The sequence below is a fragment of the Mesoplodon mirus genome, assembly GCF_964341445.2.
Source record: "Mesoplodon mirus genome assembly, chromosome: 1".
In the NCBI taxonomy this organism is placed as follows: domain Eukaryota; kingdom Metazoa; phylum Chordata; class Mammalia; order Artiodactyla; family Ziphiidae; genus Mesoplodon; species Mesoplodon mirus.
The window spans coordinates 32,672,651-32,688,429 of NC_138976.1; the positions used below are offsets into that span (position 1 = coordinate 32,672,651).

Consider the following 15,779-nt stretch of genomic DNA (forward strand, 5'->3'; position numbering starts at 1 on the left):
CTTCGGGACAGCGTAGCTGCCATCTGCATCCTGGCCTGGCTTTGGTGGCCATCTCAACTCAAAATGGCAGCTCAGTGGGAAGCTGGTCTCGACAAGTCAAGAGACAGGGTTGGGTGTCTGCCTGGCAATTTTGAGTTGGGGCTGATCTCAAAGTAACCAGATGTGGCTCTTTCTCCACCTGTGCTTTCCTTACTCTGTGGATGAATAAACATCTTTGGTCTCTAGGGCCTGCAGTACGAGATCTTTCTGAGACCTTAGCTAATTAAAATACGTGGAATGAAAGGCAAGAAAAACAACTTCTGAACTGGCCCTGAGACTGAGCTGCTGTTTGCAAGACTAGAGTCTCCTTAGCTTTTTGTCCAGACAAATTGCTATATTTACATAGGGAGGAAGGGAAAGAGAATCCGTTTCACTCCCGGGAAATCTGAATGAGAAATAACCATGGAATTATGTTGGCTGTGGCAAGAGAGAGCATACTGTTTGTCCATGCATTCAGCAAACATTCATTATTTGCTTGTTCCATGCCATGCCGTGCTGCGTTCTTTGGGTTAAGATGGGGTACACGAGACCCAGTCTGCCCTCTTCAAGGAGATGAATCGTGTGCATAAGTACATATAAGATAGTGAGTGATCAGTATCTAGGAGATTCCCAGTGGCAGATATATTTCTGTTTGGGGTAGAAAAAGGTGGTGGTGGAGGGGGTAGCTTTCAAACTGATCCATGATAACATTTCAACAGGCAGAGAAGACTTAAGGTGGGTGTATTCGTTATCTGGGGGACTTAACAAAAGTGTATTCTCTTTCTGTTTTGGAGCCTGGAAGTCTGAAATGCAGGTGTTCATAGGGCTGGGCCCCTCCTCAAGTCACTAGGAGACAATCCTTCCTTGGCTCTTCCCAGCTTCTGCTGGCTCCCGACTTTCCTGGGCTTCCCTTGCCTTGTGGCTGCTTCACTCCAGTCTCTGCCTCATCTGCACATGGCCTTCTTCTGTGTGTGTGTGTGTGTGTGTGTGTGTGTGTGTGTGTGTGTGTGTGTGTGTGTGTGTGTGTGTGTGTCGGTGTGTGTCAGTGTGCCCTTTCCTCTTCTTACAAGAGCACTGGATTTAGGACCCACTCTAATCCAATATGATCTCACCTGGACCTTGTCTTGACTAACATGCAAAGACCTCATGTCCCAATAAGGTCACAGTCTGAGGGGTCAGGTGGACATAAATTTCTGGGAGCACCATTTGACTCACTACAGAGTGGAAGGAGAATTTTAACAAACCAGTCGGGTGAGTGGAAGCAAGACGTGTTTACAGAGTGGTATAAGACTCTTCTGAAGAGAATAGGAGACAAGCCTAGGGAAGTATATTCCGGCCAAATTAAGGAGGGCTTGGGTACCAGCATAGGGGTAGAACGTTATTCTGTAGGTCGTTGGGAAGCTGGGGTACTGATGAGACACCTGTGAATTCTAATTTAGCAAAGATTGAAGCCAAGGATTATAGACCCATCTCTTGGAGGAACTATGAACTTAGGTCAGATCAACATTTGGTGAGGTTGGCCATGATTGGACCAATTTAACTGGAGAAAAATTAAGCCCCGAGACTTCTGTTTCAAGGAGAAAGTTGGTGGTAGGAGGTTTGGTGGGTTTTTATTCATGCCACAAACACTCACTGAACGCCCATCCTGTGCTAGTATTTGCTTTAAGCTCTAGGGATACAGCCAGGAAGAGTCACGCCAGGTTGGGCACTGAAGGAGCTTGAGCTTTAGTGGCAAGAGAGACAGTGAACGAAGGAGTAAACAGTTTCGGGAGTATGTTTCCACTGAGCTCTTTTTTTTTTTAATAAATTTATTTATTTTTGGCTGCATTGGGTCTTCGTTGCTGTGCACGGGCTTCTCTAGTTGCAGTGAGCCGAGGCTACTCTTCATTGTGGTGCACGGGCTTCTCATTGCGGTGGCTTCTCTTGTTGCGGAGCACGGGCTCTAGATGCGCGGGCTTCAGTAGTTGTGGCTCGCGGGCTCTAGAGCGCAGGCTCAGTAGTTGCGGCACACGGGCTTAGTTGCTCCGCGGCATGGGGGATCTTCCCGGACCAGGGCTCGAACACGTGTCCCCTGTACTGGCAGGCGGATTCTTAACCACTGCGCCACCAGGGAAGTCCCTCCACTGAGCTCTCGTCACCATCGGAAGCACAATGCCTCATGCATCGCTTTGCCTAGACGTCCCTGGTATACCTACAGCAAACCTGGGTATAAAAAGCTGGGCACAGATTGAATTATAGGCGTGAAACAGTTCTGCCAAATATTTACATTATAATTATGGAGCTGTGTAATCACCAAGACTGGTCTCTAGTTGGCATGTTAACCTCTCTGTTTCCCAGCCTGTAACCTCAATATGTACACAAATGCTGAGTACAACTGAACCCTGCAGGTGGGTATCTTTTTGGAACTGAACTAATCTCCCCTAATTTATCTGATCAGTATCATTTTTCTTGAGAAAAAAAAAATCTACGGTGAGATTGGTAGTCTTTCATTTTATTCAGTGAGATTACATGTTCCCTTCATCCCCATCACGTGCTTTGGCCTGTTAGAATCAGACATGCAGTTCCCAGCTCTGTTTGGCTTGAGGGTGGTAGCCTGGCTGATGTCAAAACTTCTTACAGGAGCTGTTGTGCTTATGTTTATGCGTGTCTGTTTATGGTTATATTTGGGGATGGTGGCTTTCTAGTACTCAGCCTTTGTCAGTTGTTGAGCTGAGAGAGAGTAACAGGTGGGTCTTTGGTTTGGCCCAGAGAGGGTCTTGGCCCTCTACCATGGTAACCTGCATTCAAGAGTTTGTTGGAGTGAATGACTTCCAAATCTCCCCCCGCTTCATGTAGGCCTGGCACGTTGTTGGGAGGAAACCCATGTGTGTTGTGGTCTCCCTTTCAGGAAGAATTTTTACTTGGTGATTCTGGGCTCCACAGTGAGGTCGTTTTTCACTGTTTTGAGCAGAAGTGACCCCCTCACCCCCGCCTTGGTAGTTGCGATTTTTCCACCCGGCACACACTTCCGGGCTTTTGGTGAGCCTTAGCACCCATGTGCTACAGTGTGGCGTTGCTCCGGGCCTTTTGGCTTTTCTGTCCAGCTGCAGTGCTAAGCCATCTTTTGAGTATGAGGAGATGAGAGACACGATCTATCTTGTAGTCAAACTGGTGAAGTCATAATATTTTTGCAACCAGAGCTGGAAGCTGAGTCACAATGCGTGTGATTCAGGCCTTGATTTCTTACCCAAGGTAATTTCGAGAGGTGTGAAGTCAAGAAAAGACCCACAGTTGTCGCTGCCCCCATAGAAAAAGCCCCAAGCGCTGAGCTTCTGTAGCCAAGACAGGGCTCAGGCCCTACCTGGAAACATTCCAGTCTCCCACTTTATGACCTTCACTGGCCTCCACCGTGAATAACCTTATTGAGAAAACACTGTTGGTCCTTCACCTGCCTTTTAGAGTCTGTCTTGTTTTATATCTTGGTCATGTTAACCATGTTTGTAGAAAGGAAAAAAAAGATAACTTTTTTCTAAAATTAACATCCATATAACTAAGAGACTTGGGACATATTGTAGTTAATGTCTTAGTTTGGAAATGGGAAGTCTTACCTTTCAGAATAAGTCAGCAGGGAAATGACCTTCTGTGAAATCCAGAAGATATTTGAAAGAAATACAGATAGAAATGGTTGCCTTAGACACCGATAGCTTTTGTGATTTTGAACTATTAGGAATAAAAGGCTTAGCAGTGCATGGTGAACAGACTGGATGTGCCCTGAGAGTTCTTTTCAGGAGGCACAGAGGAGGGCGCGGGTGAAGGTCAGCAGACCCAGGCTCCCAGGTCACAACTTCGTGCCGAACTAGAGGAGCGACTTCGAGGAAGTAGCTTAACTGGTCTGTTCTCAGCTTTCACTGAAGATAATCAAACTGACTTGCAGGGCGTTGTGAGAATAAAAAGTAGCTGAGGGGGCTTCCCTGGTGGCGCAGTGGTTGAGAGTCCGCCTGCCGATGCAGGGGACACGACACGGGTTCGTGCCCCGGTCCGGGAAGATCCCACGTGCCGCGGAGCGGCTGGGACCGTGAGCCATGGCCACTGAGCCTGCACGTCCGGAGCCTGTGCTCCGCTATGGGAGAGGCCACAACAGTGAGAGGTCCACGTACTGCAAAAAAAAAAAAAAAGTAGCTGAGAGGGTCGAACACCTAACCGTGCTTGAAACATAGTGAGCCCTTAATAAATGGGAGCAGCCGTTCCCATTCATTGTTATTGTTTCACCTCCAAGGTATTATTCTGGGTGTTCCTGACTTTGTGCAAAATGCATTTAGACACACAGAGTGAAATAGGAAACTGCAAAGAAGACTAACCAAAGTGGTAGAGGAGTTGAAAAGGAGACCTGTTAAAAAAAACACAAGCTTGAAAGAACCGCTTATTTATGGGGGAGAAGGGAAGACTGGAGGGCGACCGAATGACTGTCTTCAAGGTGTTGAGGCGTCGTTATGTGGAAAATTATAGCCAGCTGTTCTCCATCTCCACGGAGGTCGACAGAACCGGGGCAGACGGGACAGGCCAGAGCCAAAGGAGGAAAGAGGAAGCAGTGGAAATGACAAAGTATAAATCAGGAGCAAACACAGAGAGCATGGGGCAGGGCGAGGGCGCAAGTCTCAAGGAAGGTGCCAGAAGAGTTGGTGTCAACACTTCCCATGAACTCCTGAGCTGTAGGGTGTGGAACCCGGTCCCCTTGCTTCAGCCTGTCCCCCATCTCTTGCCATGGGCGCCAGCTTGCTCGTAGCTCATGGCCACGCCTGTCTAACCCAGGGCAGCTGGACTGAATAGTTGGCACTTGACTTGGAGCGGTGTCTCAGTCGGGGTCCATCTTGCTTCCTCAGGGTGCAGCTGTCTGGAGGCATTTTCTGTCGTCGTGACTGGGTGGGGGGAGGTGCTGCTGGCATTGGTGGGCAGGGGCCTGGGATGCTGATGATACACATGCTACACTGCACAGCAAAGCCTCCCACAGCAAAGAATTATCTGTCATCAAAACATCAGTAGTGCTACTCTTGAGAAACCCTGGATTAGAGGAATAGAACATCATAGCCTGGGCTGTCTTAAGGCTCATTAGTTTACGCCAAAGCATTTTTTCCCTCCATTTACACCAAACCGTGGAACTGAATGGTTAGAAGACTGTTACAGCATTTGCTATTCTAAGAAAATGTGTGGATTCCATTATAATCATGTGTTTCTTAGCTGTCTGCTCTACTGTGGTTTAAAAATATTTATATTTCTAAATAAGCGACTGACTCTTTGTACAGGGAAAATAACATATGCATTAGAGCTCCAGGGAGTGTGGTGCAGACACCACCTTCCACGCTTCCTCTGCCCAGATTCTTGCTGGCCAATTAATCGCTGCATTCAAGGGCTCCCAAGGCAGGGACTGCCCTGCACTGAGAATGTGCTGGTTGAGAGAAAGACAGGGCTTCAGGTGGGAAAATTCCCCAGGGGCCAAACACAGGCCAGCAACAAAGGGAGGGCTCCCAGAGTGAGGGGCTTCAGCACACAACATCCTGATGCTCTGGAAATGTTGCCACTCGGTGACTCTGAGGGTACAACACACTTCCCTGACTTACTAATAGATTGCTCTTTCTAAAAAATATATGTTGTGTGTGTCCATCTGTAAACTTTCAGAGTCTTCTGAAATTCAGACACAGCATGAAAGCACACACTATATTTGATCCTTGCATAAATAGCACAGATTTTAATTTTATCCCAGTTACGGATATCTGGCGCGTGTGCCGAAACTCTGGGCAGACTGGTGTGAAATTTAACTTGAGCAGCTAAACACAAGGGTGAGAGAGCACAAAATAAACAAGCACACACACTTCCAGCCCTGCAGCATTTGGTATGTGAATGGGAAAAGCACCCAAATCCTCTCTCTCTTTTATTTTCTCCCTTGTGACAGTCAGATTACAGATTGTCTGTAAAGGCACAAATCCTCCCCATCTCCCACGCCACCCCTTTCTCCCCCGGAAGGCTGCCTGCAACCATTTCATCTGCCTCAGTTCTTCCGAGGTGGAGTTGGAGTTTCAGTGAATGAAAGTGCCCAGGATGCTTTGTTTTCAGATTTGAACTTAGATTAGAGATTCCCTTGGTTTCCAGAAAAGGAAAACAGTCTCCTTGAGAACATCTTGGAAGGGGAAACAGGAATGGAATGGGAAACGATGGGAAATAACAGACTTGCGGTTTGGTAGACGGGCATGGGGATCTCGGATTAGGCAATTACAGAGTTTGTGACCCATAGAGAGTTACTTAAAAGCTCAGTTCCTTGCTTTACTAATTTGTAAAAATGGGAATAACTCCAGCCTAATAGAGTAGCTAGGGAGGTACACAGTGGTGGCACATAGGTGCTCCGAGAATGTCATTTTCCTTCCCCCTTAAAGACATCTGTGAGTCCAGCCTAAATGCCACTTGCTGAGGAAGTGGGATGCGCTGATGGTTGCTGCTGATACTCATTCCTGTTGGTACAAATTCTCTTCTTCTCTCCTCCTTTCATCACCTCCATTCAGGAATTAGCCAACACCTTTCAGCCTGCCCACCCCTATTTATAGGTCATTCTGGGTATTAAGTACACAGAGAGTTTTCGGCCTTAGAAACACCTGTGTGTCCCAGCGGACTGTGTTGATTTGGGGGGTTGGAGGAGGGACGGTGGGCATGTGTGTGCAGTTCATGGACCCGGAGCCATGAGAATTAGCAACAGCGGATGGGTGAGTCTCTCCTTGTACTCCCGAGAGAGGACATCTGCTTTCCATCAGTAAAAATTCCCATCTTTGGGCTTCCCTGGTGGCGCAGTGGTTGAGAGTCCGCCTGCCGATGCAGGGGACACGGGTTCGTGCCCCGATCCCGGAAGATCCCACATGCCGCGGAGCGGCTGGGCCCGCGAGCCATGGCCGCGGAGCCTGTGTGTCCGGAGCCTGTGCTCCGCAATGGGAGAGGCCACAGCAGTGAGAGGCCCGCGTACAGCAAAAAAAAAAAAAAAAAAAAAAAAAAAAAAAAAAAAAAAAAAAAAAATTCCCATCTTTATATTCAATTTGTTTCCACAGAAGAGCGCGTTGTCCCCATTGAAGTATGCCGATCCAAACTGTCAAAATACTTGCAGGGAGTAGTTTTCCGCTGTGATAAGTGTACCTTCACCTGCTCCAGTGACGAGAGCCTCCAGCAACACATAGAAAAGCACAATGAACTGAAACCTTACAAATGCCAGCTCTGCTACTATGAGACCAAGCACACGGAGGAACTGGACAGCCACCTTCGGGACGAGCATAAGGTACAGGCCTGGCCTCCCCCACCCTCCACCGCCCCCCAGCACACCTGGGGGAGGGGCCGGGCCAAATTTAGCCACACCCACTGTGTGCAAGACAGAGACGCGCCAAAGTAATGTTTACAATGAGGTTCAGTTTATTCTTTTATTATAAAAGAACTGTAAGGTCGTTTTAGAAAAGTGGAACATGTAGATGGGGGAGAGAGAACCACCTGTAATGCTACCCCCACATCCAACTGCTTAACATTTTTGGTCTCTTCTATGCCCACTTTCCTTTGTTTTATTTAATTGTGATTCTACCTTACATGAAAGAGTATATCTTTCCTTTCTTGTACTTAATTTACCCTAACTGGAATATTTTTCCATGTTTTTGTTTTTGTTTCTTTTGGCGGTACATGGGCCTCTCACCCTTGTGGCCTCTCCCATTGTGGAGCACAGGCTGCGGACGTGCAGGCTTAGCGGCCATGGCTCATGGGCCCAGCCGCTCTGTGGCATGTGAGATCTTCCCGGACCAGGGCACGAACCCACGTCCCCTGCATCGGCAGGTGGACTCTCAACCACTGCGCCACCAGGGAAGCCCTCCATGTTATTTTAAATGTACTGTCACAAGAGTTGATGAACTTTTTCCGTAAAGGGCTAGATTGTAAATAGTTCAGGTTTTGCAGGCTAGATGGTCTCAGTGGCAGATACTCAACTCTGCCCTTGTAGCAAGAAAGCAGCCCTAGACAAGACAAAAATGAATGATCATGGCTGTGTTCCAATAAAACTTTATTTACAAAATTAGGCGACAGGCTGTGGACCCTTAGTTGCTGGCCCCTATTCTATCTGACGGCTCTGCCGGTGTGTCCCTCAGTCATGTAGGTTGTTTCCGATATATTGCTGACTACAAAAATTTTCCAAGGCTTTGCTCTTCATGTCTGAACATTGTAAGGACCGTACAGTATGTGTTTTATTTGTGGAGGGAACAAATTAGTATAGGACATAAAATAAGGGGTTTATGAAAAAGAATTCTCTTCCAAAAGTGTGCTGATCAGAGGGTAAAATCATCCCAGATGGCTTCCTCACTTCTCTGAGGACTTGTGTGGCACATCAGGAGTTGAGACAGTTGTTTCTGGTTTTGTATATTGTCCAGAGTGTGGGGAGTGTGTGTGTGTGGGGGGGGGTAGGGATGATTAGTATTTGTTTCATGAAAAGAGCCTATTGAAATGTTTTCTAATTAACCAACAAATCCAAAACATCTAGTGAGTGTTTACCTAAGGCACAATGAGAAGCACTTTTGATACTGTTTCCTTTTTTCCTTGCTCTGTGTACTGTCAGTGGAAATAACAGCTTCTCTTTTCTGGACTTACAAACCCAAGTTATAAAGATCCCTGTCTGAGACATCTGTACCCAAGGGTTAGAATTTTTCTGTGGGATGTTGAGAGAGAAGGCTGAGCTTTATCACCCATCTACAGTTTAATGGTTTGATGCTAACTTTTCTGCTTTGGAATGCATTCATTTTCTAATGTGTCTCCCCAAAAATGAAAGCAGAGAAGAAACGCCTGAATTACCTCACTTAAAAACTTCAATACCCTTTCTTATCCAAACTTCCTGGGCATTTCTGCCCCAAAACTGAAAGGAAAATCACTTATCTGTCTCAAGCTAAGCTTTCTACATTTATGCACATGTGTCTTATTTATGTAACCACCTCGGATCTTTTCATTATAGTGTTGAAGCCATCAGACTGGTATTTTGGGGCAGAGCAAACCAAGAAGGTAGATTCTTCCCCAATGGTTGCACAGTAGCTGTGAGTCACTGGAGAATTCCAGAGAAGGCTAGAAACCATACCAGTTGTGAAAGCAGGTGGAAATGTGGGGCTTTGGAATATGCATCAAACAAATGGGTTACTCAGGAAACTAGGAGCCCAGTTTAGAACTTTTGGAGCCAAACAGACCTAGGTTTGAATTTCGTCTCCACCATTTACTGTACAGCAGGTTACTTCAATTTCTCTGTTTCCTGATTTCTAAATGGGAATCAGTATACTCTTCTCAGAAGTTTTGTAAGATTAAATGAAGTCCTGGTATTTCCCACACTGAGAGCCACGTCTCAGTCTATTTGTGAATTGAACTGTGCTCAAATATAACAACAACCTATGAGAAAGGCAGTTATGTCCCTAAAGACCTAAAATGGACTATAAAATCACTGACTCTACTTTACATTTTAGACATGGTTTTTGATATGTTATATTTTCATTATGCCATGTTCGATTCTTTAATCTTACTCCCTCTCATGGTTGACCAGCTTATTAAGTCCAACAAGCACCTAATTGAGGCTAAAGAATTGCCACTCTCAGCATGCCTAATGATTTTCATCTTTGTCTCAATCATTGTGAAGTTTGAGGCTCGTGCTTATTAACTATTTCTTCTTTTCTAAATGATGAATACAAAATGCAGTTTGAATTTTTGAAATAATTATCCAAACACTATTTTATAAACATAGACAGCAGTGCTGCTGAAAGTGAATTTTGACTGATAGGCATTGACATTATGCACTAATTAAAAATGGTCATTCATTGGGGTGAAGGATGTACAACACCCTGATTTCAGCATTCATGAAAAGGGTATAGGAGTATCAATAAACAATGTACTAAAGAGAAGTTTGCTAGTGATTGAAATACAAAAGTCAAGAACCATGAGGCAAGAACAAGAAATTAAAGCCATAAGAATTGGAAAGGAAGGAATAAAACTGTTTTTGTTCACAGACAGTGTGATCTTTGTAGGTAGAAAATCCTAAATAATCTATTTTAAAAGGTACTAGAATATTAGTGAGTTTAGCAGAATTGAAGGATATAAGATCAATATACAAACGCCAATTATATTTCTATATACTAGTAATGGACAATTGGAGAAAATGAAATTTTAAGAAGATCAGTTTCATTTATAATATCAAAAAGAATAAAAATGCTTAGAATAAACAAGAACTGTGAAAGCCATATCCTGAAAACTACAAAATGTTGTTGAGAGAAATAAAAGAACTAAGTTAATGCAATATATACCATACTCATGGATTAGCAGACTGAATATTTGCAATGCTTCCCAAACTGATCTACAGATTCAGTGTAATCAATCTATCAAAATCTCAGTAGGCTTTTTTCTTTGGTAGAAATTGACAGACTGATGCTAAAATGTATATGGAAATGCAAGGGACCTAGAATAGCCTGAACAGTATGAAAAAAGAACAAAATTGGAAGACCCACCCACCCTTCCTTATTTCAAAACTTTTACTGTAAAGCTACAGTAACCCAGGAAGTGTGGTATTGGTATAAGGACAGATGTATGGATCAGTGGTGCAGAAGAAAAAATCCAGAAATAAACCCTAATATATGTGGCCGGTTGATGTTCATCAGAGGTGCCAAGGGAATAAGGAAAAGATAACTTTTCAACAAATAGTACTGTTACCATTGGATTTCCGTATGGAAAATAGTGGTTGTTGATGCTTTACGTCACTCAAATTTCTCTTGGGAAAAAATTCTTAGGTATGATACAGTAGCTGTGAACATTAAAAGAAAAAAATCAATAAATTAGATGTCATCAAAATTGTTGCTCTTCAGAAGACACCATTAAGAAAATGAAAAGGCAAGCAACCGATTGGAAGCAAATATTCGCAAAATAACTAACAAAGGACTTTAACCAAAATATATAAAGAACTTTTACAACTCAGTAATAAGAAGATTAACAATTTAATTAAAAATGAGAAAAAGATCTGAATAGACACTTTACCCATGAGGATATACAAAAGGCAAGTGATCACATGAAAAGATGCTTAATAGGTAGGACTCATCATTAAGGAAATGCAAATTAAGACAATTAAATGCAAATTAGGTAGTAAGCCATCACTACCTCTCCACTAGAGTGGCTGAAATTAAGAAGACTAATAGCACCAAAGTGTTGGCAAGGATGTGGAGAAACTGGAAATCTCACACAGGGCTGAATGCAGTGTATAATGATGGCACATCTACTTTGGAGCATTCTGGCAATTTGTTTAAAAGTTAAACATACACTTTACCATTTGATCCAGCAAGTCTACTCCCACATAAACAAAATGTGCTATATCCATACAACGGAATACTACTTATCAATAAAAGAAATTAGCTACTGATACATGTAACAATATGGCTAAATATCAGAATCATCATGTTAAATGGACAGAAGCCAGACACAAAAGACTACATATTGTATGGTTTCTAGAAAAGGCAGAACTGAGGAGACAAAGCAGGTCAGAAGTTGCTTCAGGCTGGAGGTTTGGAGCAGGGATTGCTTGCAGAGGGTATGAGGGTATTTCTTAGAATAATAGAAGAAGATTGTAGAGGGTTGTACAAATGTATACATTTACTAAAACTCATTGAAATGTTCATTTAAAATGGATTAATTTTATGGTAAGTAAATTACATCTTAATACCTAAAAGATGCAAGTTCCTCAGGACCTGACACATGGTAGGTCCTCAGTAAATGTTAATTTTCTGCAGTCTTTTCTTATAAGGTTGATCCTGAGAACAGATAGATCTATAAAGATGCAGAGATCCAGAGGAACGTGTAAACTGCCAAAAATAAAATGTGCAATAGACTTAGCAGTTGGTTCTAAACTAAGGTTTACTGTTTTCTAGCAAAACAATGTGTTGTGTGCATTGCTCATTACATTCTTCCACAAATAGCTTTAGGTGATTTTGTGTGGTGGAGAGAATCTATACAAGAAATTAAAAGACACTGTAGGATGTATTTTCAGTCAAAGGATTTCATCATTAAACAGAAGTGGATATTCAAAACTGGACTCCTGAATTCTGCCTGCAAAGCTTGTAAACCTCAGGAATGTCTCTGAAGATGTCAGACTGTATCATTCATGGACTAGACAGAATACTGGTTCAGCAGGAAGCATCCTTGAAGTTAAATAAACCATTCCGCTGAAGAACCAAATTCTCAAGTGCCCTGGATTTATACTGCTGTGTTTATCCTCAGAAGCCAAGGTGAAGTAGAAACGGGTGACAATCAACACATTCATTTTTTTCTCTTTATTTGTTTTAGCACCTTCATTTTTTTAGGTGACACAGAATCTTGTCTTCCTAGATCTTTATCTTTGTACCAGTGAACAAGGAATCACTTGTAAATCTCTTGGAATCTAAAGTAAACAGTACAGGCTATTTGAACTTTTAGTTTTTCATCCTTCAACTCCCTGTCTTTTTTCTATCTCACTAGGTCTTCTAGAGGCGGACTATTCTATTCTTTCAGTCCCTCCCTCCTTATGTTCCTCTCTCTCTCTCTCTCTCTCTCTCTCTCTCTCTCTCTCTCTCTCACACACACACACACACACACACACAGAATGAAATCATATGTCAGTAGTGCCATTTATTAGCAATGCTGGTACAAGATGAAGAGGTAACATTTCTAGGAACCTTGAAGTCATGAAAAAAACCAAACCTCGCACTTCTCACATTTGGAAAAACACACATATATTTTTCTTTGAAGAAAGTTTAAGTATATGCAATACCTTGTTAGCATTCTTTATGGTTCTGAAGTCTCTTTGCTAGTTTAAGGAACATAAAAATATATTATCTCTAACTTGCTTTGCTCGTAAAATTGTCATGTTCACTGTATTAAATTTAGAAGGATAGTCTATTCAGCCAAACACATTCACTAATTGAATTTACTTTGAAATGTTTTTAATTTTTTATACAAATGGAGCCTCCGGCAGCTGAACTCTAAGGAACTCGTATCTCTTTCTTTTTGTCAGTTTAGGGGAAGCAGCAGAACATTCAGCTCAGGAGGAATTGCCAACATTTGAGTTATTCCAATAAAATTGTTCCACTTTCTGGACTAGTGAAATCCACGGTGACAAAAAAGTCACATAGAATATTTGTTTCCAGCAAAGGAAATGAGGAGAAATAAAACAAAGAACCTTCCCCAACTCCAAATCATAAAATACACCTTTGGCCATGGTCTTTTTGGACTGTGTTTAATTTCTGAACTAAGTACTGGCATCTCTAGCTTTATGAATTCTGTAGATTCCTGCAAGCTGAAGGTTTTTCCAGAAGATTATATCATTTCATCTGTACTCTCCCTCATATTAGTTGCTTCTTGATTTGTCAACCGTGGACCTGCTTCTTTCATGTATTTTGGAAGACAGATCAGAGGTAGATGAGCAAGAGGTGTGGTCATATTCAGAGGGATGTGCCTGGCAGAACCTTAGAAGATATTTCTCAAGTAGACATTTGAAGATGTTCTTTGCCTATAACCTTTGAAACTATCCACTAAAGTCTCCAGCCACAATGAATGGCCCTAGCTCCCAAGCTTCCATAGGGCTCTCCTTCTTCCTCTATGAAGGCATGTGTTTCATGCTGCCTCAACTTGCACTTAACTCTTAACGAGGCTCTGTCTTGCCACTGGATGCAACAGTCTTAAAATGGAAACCCCATTGTTTACCTCTCTTTTCTTCCCAAATCTAACTATAGTGCCCTGCATACAATAAAGTCTCCAGTAGCTGGTTGCTAAATAAATGAATGAAACCACTTTTCAAATAAGAAATTATAAGTACCCTAATTGTTCGGATAAGCAAAACATGACACCATCACCAGCATCCTTGCCTCTGGATTGCGAGTTCCGGAGATTGGCAGCAGCTCAGCTGGCCGACAGCAAAGTTGTTTGACTTTACTGATGCCTTTCACTGGGCTGTCTTGAGTACTTGTGACTGGAGCTGTGCTGAGATGCTCAAAATGATTGATTTTGTCTGGACTTTTGCTAAGTCAGGTCTGGCAGAAGCATGTTTTCTGTTCTAACTCAATGACGGCAAAAGAAAGTACATAGTCTCCTTGACTTCTGTGCTCCATACCCTTCTGGTACTTTACCACCCTTTATTCTTACTGTTCTTAGAAAGGTTTTCATTTTGAAGAAAATATTCTCCGAAGATTCTACTGCTTTATCCCACCAAATTTTGGGTCGAATATTATTGTCACAGTACTTTTTTCTTCCTTCTTCTTGTGTTCAGCCAGTATCCCATGGATAATGTTTCCATATTTTGTAAGCAAATTTACATTTCGACAGATGATCTGCATTCTAATGAGGAAAGCTGGAGCTATGTCATCTGAAGATGTGAGTTCTAATCCTGGCTTTGTCACTTACTTGCTTTGTGTCCTGTTTTCCTCATCTACAAATACGGAAGATAACACATATCTTACAGAATGATCATAAGGGTTAAGTGATACATGGAAAAACTACTGGATTAATTTTTAGCATATAGTAGATTATTTGGTAAGCACTGAAACAAAATCTTTTAGAAAATGTCCAGTTTTATTCTCATTAGCAAGCAAATTTGTATCATGGCATGCAATATTATGAAGTTCTTTATACTTTATGATCGCCTATGGGATTTTATGTTACTGGTAGATTCAAATAGCATGTATTGTGTGTCAACTAGATGACTGGCCTTATACTCTTCACTGAGCCTGTAAAACTAAATAAGAAACAGTTGCTACCCTGGAAGAGTTTATAAGCAAGCAGATGAGATAAGCTTAAACAGAGAATCACAACCAGCATGTTAAGTGCTGGATAAGGATGTCTCTAAAATAGGAGGGCAGCATAATGCAAAGCAAGTATGGTGTCGTGGCTTACCTTCCATAGTACTTTAATACACTGAGCTGAATATCTTTTCTAGAAGCTTTTATAAGAGCTCTGATAGAAATGCTCTTAGCAGAGAATTTAAGACTTCTCCCGGCGTCTTTGACCACCTTCCTGTAAGAATTCATAGAGACAGTGCTTTGCTGACCCTTTCTCCCACTGATTCCTTTCCCTCATTTCCATTCTGACTTTCAGAGACAGGCAAAGAGGATGTGCTGGGCAAACCACCTGATATCATAAGTCAGGGGTGGGCAGAGTCTGGCCCATGGACCAAATCTGGCCCACCACCTGTTTTTATATGGCCCACCAGCTAAGAATGGTTTTGACGATTTTAAATGGTTGAAAAAAATCAAAAGAGTAATATTTCATGACATGTGAAATTATACAGAATTCAAATTTCAGTGTCCCTGAATATAGTTTTATTGGAACGCAGCCATGCTTATCCATTTCCGTATTATCTGTGGCTGCTTTCAAGCTACACAATAACTGAGTAGTTGTGACAGACCATATGGTCCAGAAAGCCTAAAAAACTTGCTTCACTGGCCCTTCACAGAAAAAGTTTGCCTGCCTGGTCCATAGTCCTTTAAAATCTTTGCAATACTACGCACTGTCAGTTTGTGACTGAGATGGGCACTTCTGATGTAAGAGACAGTTTTTCCATGTTCTCTGCTGTCACTTCTTCTAGAAGTAAAAAGTTCACTTGGCCTTTCTTTTTAACATGAACATGCACTATTAGGTGATGTGAACATCCTGGTTGGGGGCCTCTTTTTGAAGGTACAAGTGTTAAGTCAGTAGGAGGGGGACTCTGGAAATACTACGTGGATTTGTCTTCATCA

General features: G+C 42.6%; 1 protein-coding gene across 7 annotated transcripts in view; it reads left to right on the top strand.

The window, feature by feature from the left end:
- ZNF462 (zinc finger protein 462) overlaps positions 1-15,779 on the top strand; it is a 143,649-nt gene that overhangs the window by 111,167 nt on the left and 16,703 nt on the right. For all 7 annotated transcript variants that reach the window (XM_082624406.1, XM_082624403.1, XM_082624401.1 and 4 more), the window contains one exon: positions 7,083-7,306. In XM_082624406.1, coding sequence (XP_082480532.1) covers positions 7,083-7,306 — 224 coding nt within the window. The remainder of the gene's footprint in view (positions 1-7,082; positions 7,307-15,779) is intronic.